At 38.5% G+C, this 20,053-nt stretch overlaps 1 protein-coding gene across 24 annotated transcripts in view; it reads right to left on the bottom strand.

Moving 5' to 3' along the window:
* The window catches only part of EHBP1 (EH domain binding protein 1), a 583,640-nt gene that overhangs the window by 326,807 nt on the left and 236,780 nt on the right, over window positions 1–20,053 (bottom strand). The window contains exon 1 of one of the 24 annotated variants that reach the window (XM_055540432.1): window positions 16,670–17,227. The exons of 21 other annotated variants lie outside the window; for them this stretch is intronic. In XM_055540432.1, coding sequence (XP_055396407.1) covers window positions 16,670–16,773 — 104 coding nt within the window. In that variant the 5' untranslated portion in view covers window positions 16,774–17,227. Of the gene's footprint in view, window positions 1–14,957; window positions 15,311–16,669; window positions 17,228–20,053 lie in introns of those variants that run through there. 2 more of the 24 variants (XM_055540441.1, XM_055540434.1) reach the window with 2 other exon arrangements.

Raw genomic sequence — 20,053 nt, 5'->3', positions numbered from 1 at the left:
TAGCATAGAACAGTTTATTCAAAATAATAATACCAATGATGCATTTTATGATTAGAGCCTATAGATAAGTGAAATGAATGATAGCAACATTAGAAGGACAGGAGGGAGGAACTAGGAATATTCTGTTAAAAGATACTTGTAATATCAGTGAAATAGTGTAGTGTTATTTGAAAGAGGACCTGGATTAGTTGTAAATGTATACTGCATCCTCAAGGGCAATGGCTAAAAAAAAATTTTTTTTAAATAGAACTGAGGACTTTCCTGGTGGTGCGGTGGATAAGAATCCGCCTGCCAATGTAAGGGACACACTTTTGATCGGTGGTCTGTGTAGATTCCACACAATGTGGAGCAACTAAGCCCATGAACCACATCTAATGAAGCTCAAGCACTAGAGCCTGTGATCTGCAACAAGAGAAGCCACCTCAATGAGAAGTCCGAGCACAGCAATGAAGAGTAGCCCGGGCTGGCCACTAGAGAAAGCCTGCATGCAACAACAAAGACCCAGTGCAACCAAAAATAAATAAAAAATAAGTAAAATCATTTTTAAAAAGAAATAAAATGTATATGCTAGGAGAGGACAAATAGTAGAATCATATAAAATGGTCAGTTACAACTAAAGAAGGAAAAGAAGTAAACAAACAGAGGCAGAAAAAGAGTGGAAGACAAAATGGAAACAAAGAATAGAGCATAGACTAGAAAACAGTAACAAATATGCTAAGTCAATTCAGTCGTGTCCGACTCTGTGCGACCCCATAGACGGCAGCCCACCAGGTTCCCCCGTCCCTGGGATTCTCCAGGCAAGAACACTGGAGTGGGTTGCCATTTCCTTCTCCAATGCATGAAAGTGAAAAGTGAAAGTGAAGTCGCTCAGTCGTGTCCGACTCTTAGCGACCCCATGGATTGCAGCCTAACAGGCTCCTCCGTCCATGGGATTTTCCAAGCAAGAGTACTGGAGTGGGGTGCCACTGCCTTCTCCGAGTAACAAATATGGTAGATACTAATCCAACTGTATCAGTAATCATTTTCACATGGTTTAAATAAACTAATTAAACAGCCTTTTAGAATGGATTAAAAAATGATACAACTAGAGTCTACTACATAAATATTTAAAATAAACCAACTTTTAATATAAAGACACACACAGATTAAAAGTGAAGGAATGGAAAAGATATGCCACTAACACTAATCAAAAAAAGCTGGACTAGCTATAGTAATTTCAGACAAAGCAGACTTTACAGCAAGGAATATTAAGAGATAAAGATGGACATTACATAATGATAAAGAGGTCAGTTCTCTAAGAAGACATAACATTCCCTACTTCGTATGAGCCTAACAGCAGAACATCAAAATATATGAGACAAAAACTGATAGAACTGAAAAGAGAACTGGATGAATTTACTATTGTAGCTAAAGACTTCCATACCCCTCTATCAGGAATTAAAAGACCCAGCTGGCAAAAAATCCAGTAAGGACATAGTTGAATTGAAGAGCACCATCTATAGAGTACTTCATCCAACCAGAGCAGAAACACACATTCTTCTCAAACTCACATGTAACATTCACCAAGATGGAACAAATTCTGGGCCATAAAATACATCTTAACAAAGTTTTTAAAATTTAAATTACACAAAGTATGCTCTCTTACACAATGGAATGGAATTAGAAATCAATAACAGATAGCTAGAAATACTGGGAGATCTAATAATGAACTTCTAAACAACACATGGGTCAAAGGAGTCTCAAGAGAAATTTTAAAACGCTGAACAAATGAAAATGAAAATACAGCTTAGCAAAAATTGTGGGAACCAGAAAAACAGTGCTTAAAAGGAAAAAACTCAAGAAATCTTCAAAAATCTACATAAATGGAGAAATACCTTGTACATAGATAAAAAGATGCAATATTAACAAGTTATTGGTTCTTCCTTACTTGATCTATAGGTTTAATGCAATCCCAAGCAGAATATATATCTCTATGTGTGTGTATGTAACTGAATCACTGTTGTATCACCTGAAACATAATATTGTAAATCAACTATACCACAATTTTAAAAAAGAAAGTGAAGACTACTCACTGAATGAGAGAAAATATTTGCAAATTACATATCTGACAAGTGTCTAATATCTAAAATATATACTCCTACATTACACTGCTAAAAAGATTAAAAAAATCCAATTAAAAATGGGCAAAGGATCAGAAGACACATTTTTCCAAACATATATATGTAAATAGCCAATAAATACATGAAAAGATCATGGTAAAACATGAGTTAAAGTTACCACATGATTTACGAGTTCCATTTCTAGGCATAAACTCTTGACAAAAATGTTCATATCAACATTACAAATAATAGCCCCAAAGTGTAAAAACCCAATGCCCACTTAGAATAAATAAAATGCAGTATACTCATACAATAGAATATGATTCAGTAATGCCATGTATTGATACACACTACACATGGGTGAATCCTGAAATCATTATGTTAACTGAAAGAAAGACCATAAAGTATGATTCTATTTACATAAATGTCTGGAGCAGGCCAATTAGGAGGAACAGAAAGTAGAGTAATGGCTGCTGAGTGCAGGGATAGGGCCTTAGCAGGTGTAAGAGGAAGAGGGGAGGGGATGAATTCCAGAGGAATAGGGAGTGATTGCTACTGAGTTCGAGTTTCTTTTGGAAGTGATGAAAAGGTTCTAAAATTAGATTGTGATGATGGCTGTACAACTCTAGGAATACACTAAACCCATTGAATTGAGTACTTCAGAAGGGTGAATTGTACAATATGTGAATTATCTCTCAATAAATCTGTTTTTAAAAATAAGAAGAAAGCCAGAAAAATGAAACTAGCTACATTCAGGGGTTGGGTGGAACAAGGGGAAAAGGACAAGGCAGTGGGAACAGAATAGATGGGACGAGGGAGAGATATACTCTTTTAAAAACAGCTCTTACTTGGGGAAACACATTTAAATTCCCTTAGTTAATACATTAATTAATTCAGTAAGAATGGGGGAAGCTTTTCTAAAGTCGGGATGCAAATAAAAACAAATACACCTGTGTTTTGAATTAAAAACATAATCACACTGAACACTAAAAATAGTGGATAAAAGTCTGATTAGGAATAGGATATTTATGCAGTCTCAAAGTATCTTCCTACAAAGAAAAAACAGTAACTTTATAATGGAGAAACTTGGCAGACAACTCTTTAAGCAAGTGATCAAAGTTAACATCACCAATAATGGGACCAATCAACATCTTGTGACTTTTTAAAAGTTCTTATTTGAGGAACCACTTAAAAATTTCATTAATTAGGGGCTTCTCTCATGGTCCAATGGTTAAGAATCTGCTTTGCAATGCAAGTGACACCAATTCAATCCCTTTTCCAGGAAGATCCCACATACTTCAGAGCAACTAAGCCTGTTTGTCACAGTTACTGAGCTCACGTACTGCAACTACTGAAGCCAGAGTTCCTAGAGCCGGTGCTTCACAACAAGGGAAGCCACCACAGTGAGAAGCCCTTGCACCGCAACGAGAGAGTAATCCCCTGATCACCGCAACTAGAGAAAGTCTGAGTGCAGCAATGAAGACCCATCACAGCCAAGAAATAAATCTTTTTTTTTTAATCTCATTAATTAATCAACTAATAACTTTAATAAGGATAGAGGGATTTTCTAAAGTGAAATACAAATAAAAACAGATGAACTTATTTGCATCTCAAACTAAAATATAATCATGTGTGTGTGTGCGTGCTAAGTCGCTTCAGTCGTGTCCGACTCTTTTTTGACCTTATGGACCACAGTCCTCTAGGTTCCTCTGTCCATGGGCTTCTCCAGGCAAGAATACTGGAGTGGGTTGCTATGCCCCCCTCCAGGGGATCTTTCTGACCCAGGGATCAAACCCAAGTCTCTTACATCTCCTGCATTAGCAGGTCGGTTTTTTACCACTAGGAAGCCCCAAATGTAATCACACTGAATGCTAAAACTAAAAATTAGATAAAGAACAGAATATTTATACACACAATCACACGCTGATATGATGCAATGAGTATGCAGCATAACTTTGGTACTCTTGCCAAATATTCATAGTCGGAACCTAATCATGGGAAACAACAGACAAAACCAAATTTAGCAAAATCTTCAAAAGTATCAAGATCATGAAAAACAAAAAACTAAAGAATGCTATCAGATTAGAGGAAAGTAAAGAGATATGACAACTAAATGTAATGTACAGACCTTAAAAATTCTTCTTTCGCTGTAACAGAATTATGGAGATAATTGGAGAAAATTGAATTAGGTCCATAAATTAAGTAATAGTATTTTATCAATGTTTGATTTCCTGATTTGGTAAACTGAACCTTGGCTAGGCAAGAAAATATTCTTGTTTTTAAGAAACACACACTTCAGCACTTATAAGTAAAGTGCTATCAAGGTTAATGTTAAGGAGAATAAATGACATAGAGAGCAAGAGAGAATGATAAAGCACTATATAAAATGTTGCCATCTGGGGAATATGGGTCAAAGGCATATAGGAATTAATTCTTTGCACTATTTTTGCAACTTTACTGTTACTCTGAAATTGTTTAAAAATAAAGATTTCTTTAAAAAATAAAAAAAGCTCCAACAATATACCCCCTACCAGAACCTTAGTACCAAAGGCAGTTACAATATCAAAAGGTTATTTTATAAATATCTACAAGTCCAAACTGATATAAATACTAAACAACAGAAAAGGTCAACTCTGTTCTACAAAAGAACTCCAAATAATAAAAGAAAAATAAGGGAAATAGAAAATCATCATTAGAACACTAAATAAGTACCACAGGCAAAACCGACTAATGAACTGAAAATTAGTGACTGAAATTTTAAAGAGAAACAGGATATTTACATAACCTCAAAGTAGCTCTCTTCTAAACTTTATTAATTTGGGGGTGGTTTTAACATATGTCCTCCAAGTTTTTGACACCCCTCCTTCCAAGAACTAGAACCTAACTCTCCAGCCCATGTGTATGCTGGACTCCGTGACTGGTAGCTAGTAAGCAGAGTACGGAGAGTATGGAGTAATGAGTCTGGAGAACGGAGAGGGACAGTAACAACCGTGGAGAAATCTGGCTGACCCCACCTTAACCAAGTCATCAGGGGAACATCAGCAGTCATAAGCCATGCTGACATCTATCATGTGCTCTCTGATATGATGTGATGAGGGCACTTCGCCTTGGTCACATCTTCCCCAAATCCATAGCCCCAGTCTAATCATTAGAGAAACATCAAACTCAACTTGAGAAACATTCTACAAAATCAGCAGCACTCATCAAAATCATCGAGGAAAGCTTGGTAGACTGTCAAAGACTGGAGAAAACTCAGGGCATGGGACAACAAAATGCAGTGTGGTGACCTAGAGTGTGCCCTCAAACAGAAAGTGCTGTCAGCGGAAAAACCAGTGAAGTCCAAATGAGTGCAGTTTGGCCTATTAGTACTATACTAATGTTAATCTCTTAGTTTTGATAAATGGCCGTGGTAAGTTTATTTACCCTATTTTCACTCAAAGGAATCTGAGTTAAAAAGTATACAAGTACTCTTTATATTATCTTTGAAACTCTTCTGTAAACCTAAAATAATTTCAACAAAAAGTGTAAAAATGAAGTAACCAATTTTTAAAAGATTATTTTGCAAATTAGAGTACACTTCAAATTAAAGCTGAACCATTAAACTCAATTTCTAAACCCACTTATTGCATGAATAAACTCAATTTCAATTAAGTTAGTTTGTGATAAGAGTGTATTACTACTTGCTCTTTGCATTTAATGATTTTTGGAGGGGAACAGCAAAGAATGGAAGTAACATTTGAGGGAAACTATTTGCATTTGGTAAACAAGCTTGTAGAAGCTTAAGGGACATAACTGAAAAAGACTAGTAAAACAGAATGAAGATAAATTTAAAAGATTAAAGTTATCATACTAACAGTATCCTAGAAACAAAAGGGGAAATCTAGAAGATTCCTTTTAGAAGGATAACAACAGCAACAATACAAAGAACCAAAAGGGGCAAGGAAAGAGTTAAGGGCTATCACAAGAGTTAAGGGCCATCTACCTATACTAGAGGTTCCCAAGTTTTCTGGGTTTACAAAGTCCTTACTGTATCAGTAATGTTTTCACAGGCCAAAAGAAATACCTAACCATTCTGCTTAAACAGTCAGGTCCAAACAGCTTAAGAAGGATACATGTCCTAACAACTTGTGTTGAGCACAGCAAACAATATTAGAATCAGGTTGGACACTACCTTCTTCCTGTTTCACATAAATTTTCACATGGTACTTGCTTTTTGTCACAACAAAACTCAAAAACTCAGCTTCGTAAAAATATGGTAACACTGAAAGGAATATATAAATCTAATTTCCAAAATGAACTACCTCAAGCTTGTACTTTGTGTGGTTTCCAACAGCTGTTGCTGTATTTCCCTCAACATTCTTAAGCATCTCTTGGCAATACCTGTTAGTTCTCTGCTGTGCTTTCAAGGCTCCTCAATGCACAGTTTGAGAACCATGCACCCTGGTAAAAGATGATAAAGGATGTTACCAAGGCAGTGGCAATAGAAAAACTGAAGTGAGAATTAAGGAATACTACAGAGGGAAAACAAAGAAAACGGCAGCAGCTCTAGGTACGGCACCTCCAAGTATAACAGTTCGAGTACTTCAGAAGCATCAAACTTTTCTTCAACAGAAAAAAAAATCATTCTGGGATTTCCCTGGTGGTCCAGTGGCTAAGACTCCAGGATCCCAATGCAGAGGGCCCAAGCTTCTATCCCACATGCCTCAACTAGAGATCCCATATGCTACAACTAAGACCCAGTGTGTCCGTGTGTTAGTCGCTCAGTTGTGTCTGACTCTTTGCGACCCCATGGACTGTAGTCCACCAGGCTCTTCTGTCCATGGGATTTCCCAGGCTAGAATACTGGAGTGGGTTGCCATTTCCTTCTCCAAAGACCCAGTACAGTCAAATAAATAAATAAATATATCCTACCTTTAGCTATCCCCAGCAGTCCTTGTTTCTACAGAAGAGAACAAACTATGCGGTCTTTTTTTTTTTTTAATGAATCAATGAACTTGTTCAAATGTTTATATTAATCTGAGAGCTTTGTATGTGGCACAACTAAAGTACATTGCTCTCATTATTAACACACACATGCACATATTATAAAACAGCTGAATCAAAGGATCAGATCAGTCGCTCAGTCGTGTCCGAATCTTCGCGACCCCATGAATCGCAGCACGCCAGGCCTCCCTGTCCATCACCAACTCCCGGAGTTCACTCAGACTCATGTCCATCGAGTCAGTGATGCCATCCAGCCATCTCATCTTCTGTCATCCCCTTCTCCTCCTGCCCCCAATCCCTCCCAGCATCAGAGTCTTTTCCAATGAGTCAACTCTTTGCATGAGGTGGCCAAAGCACTGGAGTTTCAAAGGAAAAAAATCCAATTCAAATTTTCAACTTAATAACTTCTGGAGTACCAGTAAGAACTGCCACCAAACATCTGCCAAATACCTGAGGAAAAATCAAATGCAATAGTTCTATAACCTGACTTGTTGATCTTAGGCAATTGAGGAACTTCTAAAATGACAGACTTGCCAGCACTCTTCCAGACCTACAGAATTAGAGGACTGTCAGGACCAGTGGTCATGTATGGATGTGAGAGTTGGACTGTGAAGAAAGCTAAGCGCCAAAGAATTGATGCTTTTGAACTGTGGTGTTGGAGAAGACTCTTGAGAGTCCCTTGGACTGCAAGGAGACCCAACCAGTCCATCCTAAAGGAGATCAGTCCTGGGTGTTCACTGGAAGGACTGATCCTAAAGCTGAAACTCCAATACTTTGGCCACCTCATGTGAAGAGTTGACTCATTGGAAAAGACTCTGATGCTGGGAGGGATTGGGGGCAGAAGGAGAAAGGGATGACAGAGGATGAGATGACTGGATGGCATCACCAAGCTGATGGACATGAGTTTGAGTGAACTCCAGGAGTTGGTTATGGACAGGAAGGCCTGGCGTGCTGCAGTTCATGGGGTAGCAAAGAGTCAGACACGACTGAGCGACTGAACTGAACTGAAGACCACAGAAATCTCTGTATTTGTAGAGTGCGCTTACTCCTTGCAAGGAAAGTTATGACCAACCTAGATAGCATATTCAAAAGCAGAGACATTACTTTGCCAACAAAGGTCCATCTAGTCAAGGCTATGGTTTTTCCTGTGGTCATGTATGGATGTAAGAGTTGGACTGTGAAGAAGGCTGAGCGCTGAAGAATTGATGCTTTTGAACTGTGGTGTTGGAGAAGACTCTTCAGAGTCCCTTGGACTGCAAGGAGATCCAACCAGTCCATTCTGAAGGAGATCAGCCCTGGGATTTCTTTGGAAGGAATGATGCTGAAGCTGAAACTCCAGTACTTTGGCCACCTCATGCGAAGAGTTGACTCATTGGAAAAGACTCGGATGCTGGGAGGGATTGGGGGCAAGAGGAGAAGGGGACGACAGAGGATAATATGGCTGGATGGCATCACTGACTCGATGGACGTGAGTCTGAGTGAACTCCGGGAGTTGGTGATGGACAGGGAGGCCTGGCGTGCTGCGATTCATGGGGTAGCAAAGAGTCAGACACGACTGAGCGACTGATCTGATCTGATCTGATCTAATCCAGTAATTCTGAAATTAGTCAATTTTGAGAGGAAACGGCTAAAACAGTCCTGTCCAACAAAACTTTTTTTGATGATGGAAATTTTCCATATTTGCACTATCCAATATAGGAGCCCATAGCCACATGTGGCCAGTGAGCACTTGAACTGTGGCTAATGTGACTGAGGAGTTGAATTTTTAATTTAAATTTAGATGGAAGTAGCCACAGGGGTTTAGCAGCTTATGAACGGCAGGGCATAGAACTTGATTATTTCTCTTAAATATTCATTCTTCTAAATTTTCTGAGGTTCATCCTTGATTTCAACTAGATGATCAGAAAACAAGGCTGCTCAGCCATACTCTCTTAAAGGGTCTTACAAAGGATCCTTATAAACATTATCCAATTTAATAGTCTGAGACTTTATATTGTAGTTTGAGACTTAATTCAATATCATACCTTTTTTTCATAATAAAAATTCTGCTTTAAGTTCTAAGAAACATCTTCACTGATCATAGAGAAAGCAAGGAAATTTAAAAAAAAATCTACTTCTGCTTCACTGACTATGCGAAACTATGGAAAATTCTTAAAGAAATGGGAATACCAGACCACTTTATCTGTGTCCTGAGAAACCTGTATGCACATCAAGAAGCAACAGTTAGAACCTTACATAGAACAACTGACTGGTTCAAAATTGGGAAAGGAATATGTCAAAGTTGTATATTGCCACCCTGTTTATTCAACTTTCATGCAGAATTCTGGGCTGGACGAACCACAAGCTGGAATCAAGATTGCTGGGAGAAATACCAACAATCTCAGATATGCAGATAATACCACTCTAAGGGCAGAAAGTGAAAGCGAACTAAACAGCTTCTTGATGAGGTTGAAAGAGGACAGTGAAAAGCTGGCTTGAATCTCAACATTCAAAAAAGGAAGATTATGGCATCTGGTCCCATACTTCATGGCAAAAAGTTGGGAAAAATTAGAAGCAATGATAGATTTTCTTGGGGCTCCAAAATCACTGCAGATGGTAACTGCAGCCATGAAATTAAAAGACACTTGCTCCTTGGAAGGAAAGCTAGGACAAACCTAGACAGCATACTAAAAAGCAGAGACGACATTTTGCTGACACAGGTCTGTATGGTCAAAGCCATGATTTTTTTTGTAGACATGTATGGATATGAGCGCTGGACCATAAAGGCTGAGCAAGGAAGAACTGATGCTTTTGAACTGTGGTGTTGGAGAAGACTCTTGAGAGTGCCTTGGACTGCAAGGAGATTAAGCCAGTCAATCCTAAAGGAAATCAACCCTGAATATTCACTGGAAGGACTGATGCTGAAGCTGAAACTCCAATATTTTGGCCACCTGATACAAAGAGCCAACTCGTTGGAAAAGACCCCAATGTTGGGAAAGACTGAAGGCAAAAGGAGAAGAGAGCAGCATAGGGTGAGATGGTTAGATAGCATCACCGACTCAATGGGCAATGTGAGCAAACTCCGGGAGACAGTGAAGGACAAGGAAGCCTGGTGTACTGCAGTCCATGGGGTTGCAAAGAGTTGGATACAATGTAGTGACTGAACAACAACAAAAACAAAAGTCTCTACAAATGATTTTGAGTATCTTCTCTAGCCAGAAGCAATACTCAGTGAGCCAATGTGCTTCCCTTTTTGCCACGGCTGACAGTAAACTCAGAACCAAGTCCAGGGTCCAGTGGTAACTCATCCTAAGTAACATGTACTCTCTGCTCCTCTAAGACTATCTCTGTTCTAACTATAACCCTAAATTACTCAACAAACTCTTTAGGATATTGTCAAGAGTATCCATTTTTAAGTGATAAAACTCTTTGTATTAAAGTCAATCTTTCTTTGTTGTTGTTATTGAGGCAATAAAGCCAATTTTTAGGAGTGTTTTTTAAGAAGCATTTCAATAATAACACCATCAGGATTAATAACATCAGAAAACTTTTTAATAGATCAAAGTTACCAAAGAAATTTTTTAGGTGTCTATTATCAAGGCTGCCTAAAAATATCACTTTAAGAGTAAAAAATAAGACACACATGTATGGCATTCTGCAGTAATTTTACTGTCCCCATTTCACAAACTCAGTTCCACTCCTTTTAAAAAATAAGCAGAATATGAACATCTCTACTGAACATTCAGTTAAAAATGCTTGTACATTTTTTCCTTTAGCACACTGGACTATTTTTACAACATGCAGTGAACTACTTCAGTGACTCTTTTGTTGAAATTTTCCACAAAATTAGAACACATTGATGCACCAATAGCACATTTCTAGAAATGCCTAATTTTAAGTTCCCTGAGCATCCAATTACAAAACTAGTGTGAAACTAAACTAAATCATAAGTGCAGAATATCTTCACATAATCCCTTAAAATTCATTTTAAAAACATACTACCAAAAGACACAATTTATTTCATGGGGTCATTATAAAAGTGATGGTAGAGAAAAAAAATTTTTTAAGAAAATTGTCATCAAGAAATATATCCTAAATATTGTGAATAGTCACTATCATGGACAGACAGACAGACAGACACACACACACACACATACGCTGGCAAGTTAATTCTACTCTGAAAGAACTAAGATCCCTTAGCCATGTTCTTTAGCCAAAAATCACTTACTTTAAGTGATTATCAAAAAAAAAAAAATAAAACTATATGAACCCATTTTGCTCCAGAAGCAAAAATACGTAGTTCCTTTCCCCTAAAAGCCAAATACTGTCAGCACATAGTTCATTTCAGCACAGTGCTTCTGCTCTCATGCCCCTTGGTTTACACCTCTCAGGTCACTCTAGCTTCTGTGCTAGTTCATCTTCCTCAAACACTCTTAAATCTTCAAGTCATACTTTCAGTTTTCTTCTGGATTACCCTACTCCTTTTCTCTAGGTGGTTCTTTTCACCATGTATTGCTTAAATAATTGGATAAAGACAATAGGCAACATTTACTGAGTGCTTTGGAGAAGGAAATGGCAATCCACTCCAGCACTCTTGCCTGGAAAATCCCATGGACGGAGGAACCTGATAGGCTACAGTCCATGGGGTCACAAAGAGTCGGACTTCACTTAAGTGAGCAACTTCATTTTCTTTCTTTCTTTACAGTATGTCAGGCACTGTTCTAACCACTTTACAAGTATTATCTCATTTAATCATCAAAACAACTCTATGCTGGAAGCACTGTTATTACCATGTTACAGATGACTTACTAAGAGATTGAGTAATTTGTCCAAGTAATTTGTCCAGCACAGCCAGAAAACACATGTTTTTTATCCATACACAGATCTGAATGCTCCTCAAAGCTATTCTGAAGTTTCTTCCATAGGGCTGGAGAGCAGGCACAATGGGCTCTCCTCTACTGCTTATGCAGTCAAGACTATAGTAAGATTAAATTAATAGTTTAGAGGTTGGGCAGAGAGAAAATGAAAAGGTACTAGACTCTAGATTCCACAAACATTAGCTGTAACTAATGATTAGGAGTAACTCCAATGATTTAGAGCAGAAGTTAATAAGCTTTCTTAAAGGACCAGATAATAAATATTTCCAACTGCAGTGAACCAGTCTATGTAACAACTACTCAACTCTGCCATTTAGTATGACAGCAGCCATAGATAATAAACAAATGGACATGGCCATATTCTAATAAAACTTTATTTACAGAAGAGGCAACTTGGATGAGGCCAAAGTAGCCAATGACTTAGAGGCATACGAGTCTGGTGTAAAGACAACTGTGATATAAGCACTACAATATCCAACTATGGCATAAAGACAATCCACTATTTTCCTTAAACCATCACAACTGAGTTTTGTACAACTGAACTTCACATAAAATAAGCATTTAAAATCTCAATAAAATACTACACATAACGATTCCAATTAAAAAAAAAATCAGTCCATGAAACACTAAAATAAAATTACTAACAAAGTAACAATTCAACTTATTCTCTATTAAAATTACATCTGGGTTTCCCAGGTTGCTCAGTAGTAAAGAATCCACTTGCCAATGCAGGAGAAGCGGGTTTTAATTCCTGGGTTGAGAATATCCCCTGGAGAAGGGAATGGCAACCCACTGCAGCATTCTAGCCTAGAGAATCCCTTGGACAAGGAACCTGGAGGGGCTACAGTCCATGGGGTCTCAAAAGAGTCAAACACAACTTAGTGACTAAACAAAACAAAAACTAAACAAAAAACTTAGTGACTAAACAAAATTACATCTACTGACAATTCATCAAGTGGAAAAGAAGACTTATTTTGTTTCAAAGAATAAGGTTTAAAATTCACATAAACTTGTCATAGAAAGTTTCAAAAAGTAAAACTTTTTGCTCCACCCCTCCCCTCATTCACTAAGATTTCAGCACTTGACTCCCTGTCTTAACCATTTCTCTTCCAATTATTCTCAGTGTCTCAGCAATTTCAAGAGCCACATAGATAATTTGTCCCTTAACCTTTCAATTCCCTAATTGCCCTCTTCACTGCTAAACTTCTTTTCCTCCATTCCATCTCAACTATCAACTGCTGTGGTCACACCCTAACAGCTACAAGTCTTTAAAGAGGAATGAAAGCCCCCCAAGGTATTGATACAAAAAGAAGATGACCTATTTTACTTAAATTTATTTTAAAGAAAGAAAGAGAAATTAAAGTATATTCATATTTAACATACAAAGCATATTAATTAAAAACACACAAGTTGTGTGCTTATTTTTTTAACTAATACGCAAAGGAGACCACCACCTATATATTGTCATTACTACTAACCACATCCTCCAAAATCAAGCATCTCACTCTCCTACCTCCCAGTTTTCCAGCTCATTCACTCGGGTATCCCAATCCCAACAACTACTGAATCTTTGTAACATCTCACAGTTCTTATCCTCTTCACTTTTCTACTGACCAGCCCATCTCTTATGTCCTTATTTTCCTCCTCTTCTATGCTATACTTGATGGTTCATCACTATAACCACTCCTCATGCATTCACTCCCAATTTCCTTGCCCTTCTTTTCCTCTGTTATATATTCCTGATATAACCCATCCCTGGTTAAATCCAAGTCTGCCTATTCCATGCCTGCACCCAAGTACTGGACATAACGTAACTGAATTAAAATATGCAAACTTGCTGGTGCATTCACTTTAAATTAATGACCACAATGTTAAGAACATCCTCAGCACTACCCAGTAATCCTTCAACATTTCCCTACTCAATTCATTCCTGTTTTAACAATTTCAGACCTCCTCTTCTGTTAATCCTTCAATAACTTTCTGCTACCTCCCCCTTGGATGATGACCCCTAATATTATTTCGCTAAGAAAACATAAGCCAACAGAACATCTACATCCTCCCCCACCAAATCTACCAACCTAAATGCTTCTCATCCATGTACTCTGCTTCCCTCCTTGTAACAATGAACTGTCCCTGATTCTATTTAAGTTCAGGGCTTCTCTGTAGCTCAGACTATAAAGGATCTGCCTGCAATGCAGGAGACCCCGGTTCAATCCCTGGGTCGGGAAGATCCCCTGGAGATGGAAATGGCAACCCTCTTGAGTATTCTTGCCTGGAGAATTCTATGGACAGAGGAGCCTGGCAGGCTACAGTCCATGGGGTCACTAAGAGTCAGACACGACTGAGCAACTGACACACACAGTACTTAAGTTCAGCCTTTCCATTTGCATGCTGGATCCTGTTCCCTTTCTCTCTTTCTCCGAAGTTACTTCCTCTTCCAGCACATCATCAGTTTTTCCTTCTTTACCAACCATTTCCATCAGCACTAAAACATGCTGCAACATCTTTCCATGTGAAAGGTACACCCTGACCTCTTGTCCCTCTCCAGGTACTCCAGTTCTCCATTTTGTAGCAAAATTTTCCAACAAAATTATCTATACTGACTCTGTATCCACCTCCTTTCCTCTAACTCAATTTAATTATGCTTTCATCCCCATCATTCCACCCAAAGTGAAGTGAAAGTCGCTCAGTTGTGTCCGATTCTTTGCAACCCCATGGACTAGACAGTCCATGGAATTCTCCAGGCCAGGGCATTGGAGTAGGTAGCCTTTCCCTTCTCCAGGGGATCTTCCCAACCCAGGGATCACACCCAGGTCTCACACATTGCAAGTGGATTCTTTACCAGCTGAACCACAAGGGAAGCCCAAGAATACTGGAATGGGTAGCCTATCCCTTCTCTAGTGGATCTTCCTGACCCAGGAATCAAACTGGGGTCTCCTGCATTGCAGGCGGATTCTTCACCAACTGAGCTACCAGGGAAGACCCAAATCGCTCCTCAATGTCATCAACTCTTTCCAACCTGCAAATCCAGTGGTAATCTTGCTCTCAAAAGTATTTGACACGGTGAACCACTCTTCTCCTGATACATTTTGCACTTCATTCCTTGGAAAGCACACACTCCTAATCTCTCCTACCTCATTACTGATTGTTTTCAGTCTCCTTTGCTGGTTCTTCCTCTTCCTCCCCTCCTCTATATGTTGAAATGTCCCAAGGCTCAGACCTCAGTTCTCTTAATCTCTATGAGCACCACAGAAAATTGCCTATAGCCCTTTAGTTATAAATTCTATCTGTAAACTATGAGACGCTGACCTCTTCTCTCCCCTGAGCTCAAGATTCTTAAATTAACTGCCTAATTAAAATCTCCAGCTGGATGTCCCAAGCTTTAAGAAAGCAAAACCAATTCTTGATTTCTCCTTCACAACAAACTTTCTCCTCCCGGGTGTTCCCCATTCCTGTAATTAGTATTACATTCACCTGGTTGCTCAGGCCAAAACCCTAGTCATTAACGATCTCTCACTTTACATATCTAATCCATCATTAACTCCTGTCAACTACACCTTCAAGAAATCTATTTCTAGTCACATGGGTTTATACTGTTGTCAAAACTTATTGCACTATATACTTTAAATGGATGCATCTTATTTATGTAAAAGTGTAAGTTATACCTCAATAAAGTGTGGTAGGAGCATGTGTATGTGTTACCAACATACAGCCAGTCATTTCTCACCACCTCCACCATGACCTCTGCTACTTGGACTACTACAACAGCATCTTAGCTTCTATTTTTACTCAGAACAGTTCACATTTCACAAAGTATCCAGAATAATCTTTTAAAAATGTAAATCATATACTTTCCCACTCAAACCTCTCCAATGGCTTCCTATCACACTAAAAATCCAAAAGCCTTACCGTGACCTCAACACCATATGTGACCTAACCCCTACCTACTCAAACCTCACCTGTTACCATTTTACACCTTGTTCTACTGTGCTGCAGACACACCCACCTTCCAGATACTCTTAAAACACACCAAGCTTATTTTCAATTATTATTATTTTTTAATGTATTTCAAAAGTATGTTCTTTATATCAAGGCAGATGTTCCTCTAATTCATTCCATTAAAGCAGTAGAGAAAAGCTTGCTTAAGTCACCCAAAGAAGTGGATTTGAATAAGTACTTATTAATGTAACTTGGCCTTCATAAACTCAAGTTAATAGTCACAGTGTATGTAGCATTCTAATGTCCAACTCGAAAACTAACTTGGGATCAGTTACAAAGGGCCTGGAACATCAGATTAAGGAGTTCATATTTTATCCAACAGGCTAGCGTCACACGCTTAAGCTCTGGAAAAAGCTACTTTTTCACTTTTCAAATCCTGAGGTTTCAGCTGTGCAAAAACTTGTGGAATAACAGAGAAAATGAGGGGTTACTTTCAGGGATATAAACCCCTTTTTGTACCTCTAGAATTCTGAACCATGTGACTGTGTCACCTATCTTAAAAATAAATTATAATTAAAACTACATTTAAAAATAAGAAAAAGGAATTCTTACATGACAGAAGAACCAGAAACCAATATATGTATTCCTTTTGGGGAAAAGTTTACGGTACTTTAAATACTTTTTAAAAACTCACATAGAAGAAATATAAAAAACAGATAAAACATGTTCACATATGTAGATGATACAGAGATATACACAGAAAATATAATACATGCTCATAATAGTTCTCACCATGTATTAGGGAGCTCCCATCGGAACTGAGTTCTGTGAACTAAATGATCATACCCACAACTTGCCAACTTTTGAGTAGTTTCCTTAAACAGCTGAAGAGCCATTGAGAGCTCATACAAGACTTCTCTCAGAAATCTAAAGACCTGCAGGTGATATTTTTTAAAAAGAAGAACAGGAGAAGAAACAAACCAAGAGAGGAAAAACAGCTAGTCTCTTTGTCACAGAGTCATCTCTAGTGGCCAGTCTCACCACTTGCCAACAGCTACATCAGTTAAGTGAGATTAATAATTAAATGATTTGGGGACAACAATAAGAGAAGGGGAATATAAACACTTAACATCTTCAAATTTACTGGAGCCTCTACCTGGTTATGGAGTGATGAGGAACAGGACTTAACAGTATAGTATCCTCTCAGATGAATAAAAGTCTTTCTGGTTTTTGTTCCTGACATAACTTCTAGAGCCACATCAAGAAAGAATTATAAGTTAAACAGTGCTGAGCTAAGGAAACATACTATGTTGGGCAAATGCAAAATACTATAAGACAGCAACAAAGAAAAGTGTAAGAAAGCAGAAACCCCAAACCCCTTAAATAGAATCCATCCTTTGATCAAGGGTAAAACGCTGTGAGTTTGCTCATGGCCTAGATCTTAAAGATGGCTTCCTGAAACCCCTACCTTCATCCTGTTACCTGTCACACCCAGGTTCATAACCTACAGCCATAACAAGAGAACATGGAAAACATTTCTCCTCTCCTTAATCACAGAAATAACACGTTCTTCCTAGGAAAACATATCCTGATTTCCATTAACCTCTTCCATCAACACACTATGCCCTTCTTGAATCCTGAAGTTTCATCTTCATTCCCTTGAGTTTCAAATTCATGCAGAAATCAGTATACTTTATCCTGAAGTCATGAATGGGCAGTTAGGCTGAAAACATTATTTTAAAATACTGTTTCTTAAACCTTAATATGCATGGAATAAGGAAAGTGAAAGTTGCTCAATCATGTCCGACTCTTTGCAACTAGAGAGTCCATGGAATTCTCCAGGCCAGAATACTGGAGTGGGTAGCCTTTTCCTTCTCCAGGGGATCTTCCCAACCCAGGGATCAAACCCAGGTCTCTCACATTGCAGGCGGATTCTTTACCAGCTGAACCACAAGGGAAGCCCAAGAATACTGGAGTGGATAGCCTATCCCTTCTCCAGGGGATCTTCCCAACTCAAGAATCAAATCGGGATCTCCTGCATTGCAGGCAGATTCTTTACCAACTGAGGTATCAGGGAAGCCACGGTATAGATCTCATTAAAATGCAGATCCTGATTCAGTAAGTCTAGGGCAGGGCCTGAGGGAAGTAGTTCTAACAGATTCATTCCCAGGCTTTGCAAATTCTCCTGTTGCTCAGAAAACACTTGGAGTAGCACAGTTCTAAAAGGTATGGCACATGTATACACAGTTTACTTACAAAGGCACAATCCTAATGGAATGTTGGCTGTTCTTTCTATAGTTTATTCCTTCTTCTCTAATGTATATTAAATCTATTTTCTTATCCTCTCAACACCTGCAATTATCTTCAAAGCCTCTTTCCCTGCCTGTACTCAATTGGCATCTATAAATTTCCTTCCTCTCCTTTTATTTTTCCATACCCTCAAAACAATACCTAAAATGTATATGTAACTGAAAAAAATGTATGTTCTTACTATGTGTACAAGTCTATTTTTATTATTATGTCCTTTAAATAGATTCTAAGTCAGCATACATATTCAGTCATTTAAAAATTCTTGCAAGCATGAGGCATGAAAAATTCTTGCAAAATGAGGCATGAAAAATAAAAAAATAGAGCTACAGGATTTAAGCATAGAAATTTGGCCTAACCTGTATTTATCACAAGGACCTTATGCAAAGTAAAGCAAAAAGAATATTAACTAAAACTTATTACAACAAATTTTTATATAATGAAAAGATTTTAAAGCTCTATTTAAGGATCCACTTATAAATAAAATTCCAGTACATCAAACAAATATATTATTCTTTGGGCACTGTCACCTTGTTAACTTTAAACTGTATTTTTAAATGAGATGGGGGAAAATGCAAAATATTTAGAACTACATGTCTAAAAATTCTACAGTATCCAAATGCTTCTTGTGTTAAGGCCAGACCTTATCATAAAGATCTAATTTAATAGGTATACCATAATGTCCAACCCTAAAAGTAATTGAGCCATCTATTCATCAATAATCAAGTTAAATTTCATTCTTGGCTTTTACCTTGCGACACATTAACAGTAACATACATATTTCTCAAGGAAAAATAAAATCCAGGAATGATGCCAACTATGGGGAAGAAACTCATGTTGTGAATAAAGAATCACCTGATATGTTCTATTTTCCTTAATAAAAGAGATTCAAATTTAACCATCTTATAGTTGATGCCCCCAGTATAAGACCAAGTTGAGAATAACTTGTAATCAGGAACTTCCTCATGTATTCCCTAGCTGAGTCAGTAGTACACTAGTCCTCCAAGCCCGGAGAAGGCAATGGCACCCCACTCCAGTACTCTTGCCTAGAAAATCCCATGGACGGAGGAGCCTGGTAGGCTGCAGTCCATGGGGTCGCAAAGAGTCGGACACGACTGAATGACTTCACTTTCACTTTTCACTTTCATGCATTGGAGAAGGAAATGGCAACCCACTCCAGTGTCTTGCCTGGAGAATCCCAGGGACGGGGAGCCTGGTGGGCTGCCGTCTATGGGGTCGCACAGAGTCGGACACGACTGAAGCGACTTAGCAGCAGCAGCAGCAGTCCTCCAAGCCAGAAACTTGGGTGTCAATCCAGACCTTTCCCTCTCCCTCATCCTCATCCTTTTCAGACCCATACTGAAATGACCACTAAGTATTATCCATTTTGTGTCCTAAGTGTCCCTCTACTCTATTCTCCCCACTTTTCTGCCACTGCCTTAGTCTAAGCCTCTTCTCTCACCTTACCTATTGCAATAGCTACCCTACCGTCACAGCCTCCAATTATCCTTTCCACTATGATCCTTACTTCACACTGTCATCCAAATCATTTTCCAGAATGAAAATCTAAAGTCAGGATTCCCTGGTGACTCAGATGGTAAAGAATCCACCTGCAACGCAGAGACCCGGGTTCGACCCCTGGGTTGGGAATATCCTCTGGAGAAGGGACTGGCTACCCACTCCAGTATTCTTGCCTGGAGAATTCCATGGACAGAAGAGCCTGGCGGGCTACACTCCATTGGTTCGCAAAGAGATGGACAGGACCGAGTGACTAACACTTTCACTTTTCTTCAAACCTAAAGTCTCTTCTGCTCAAAACCTTTTAGTATCTCTCCATCACCCACAGAATAAAGTCCAAGGCATGTATAA

The sequence above is a fragment of the Bubalus kerabau genome, chromosome 11 (assembly GCF_029407905.1).
Source record: "Bubalus kerabau isolate K-KA32 ecotype Philippines breed swamp buffalo chromosome 11, PCC_UOA_SB_1v2, whole genome shotgun sequence".
NCBI classification, from domain to species: Eukaryota; Metazoa; Chordata; class Mammalia; order Artiodactyla; family Bovidae; genus Bubalus; species Bubalus kerabau.
The sequence above is the reverse complement of the archived record's forward strand: the minus strand, read 5'-3'. Positions and strand labels throughout refer to the sequence as shown.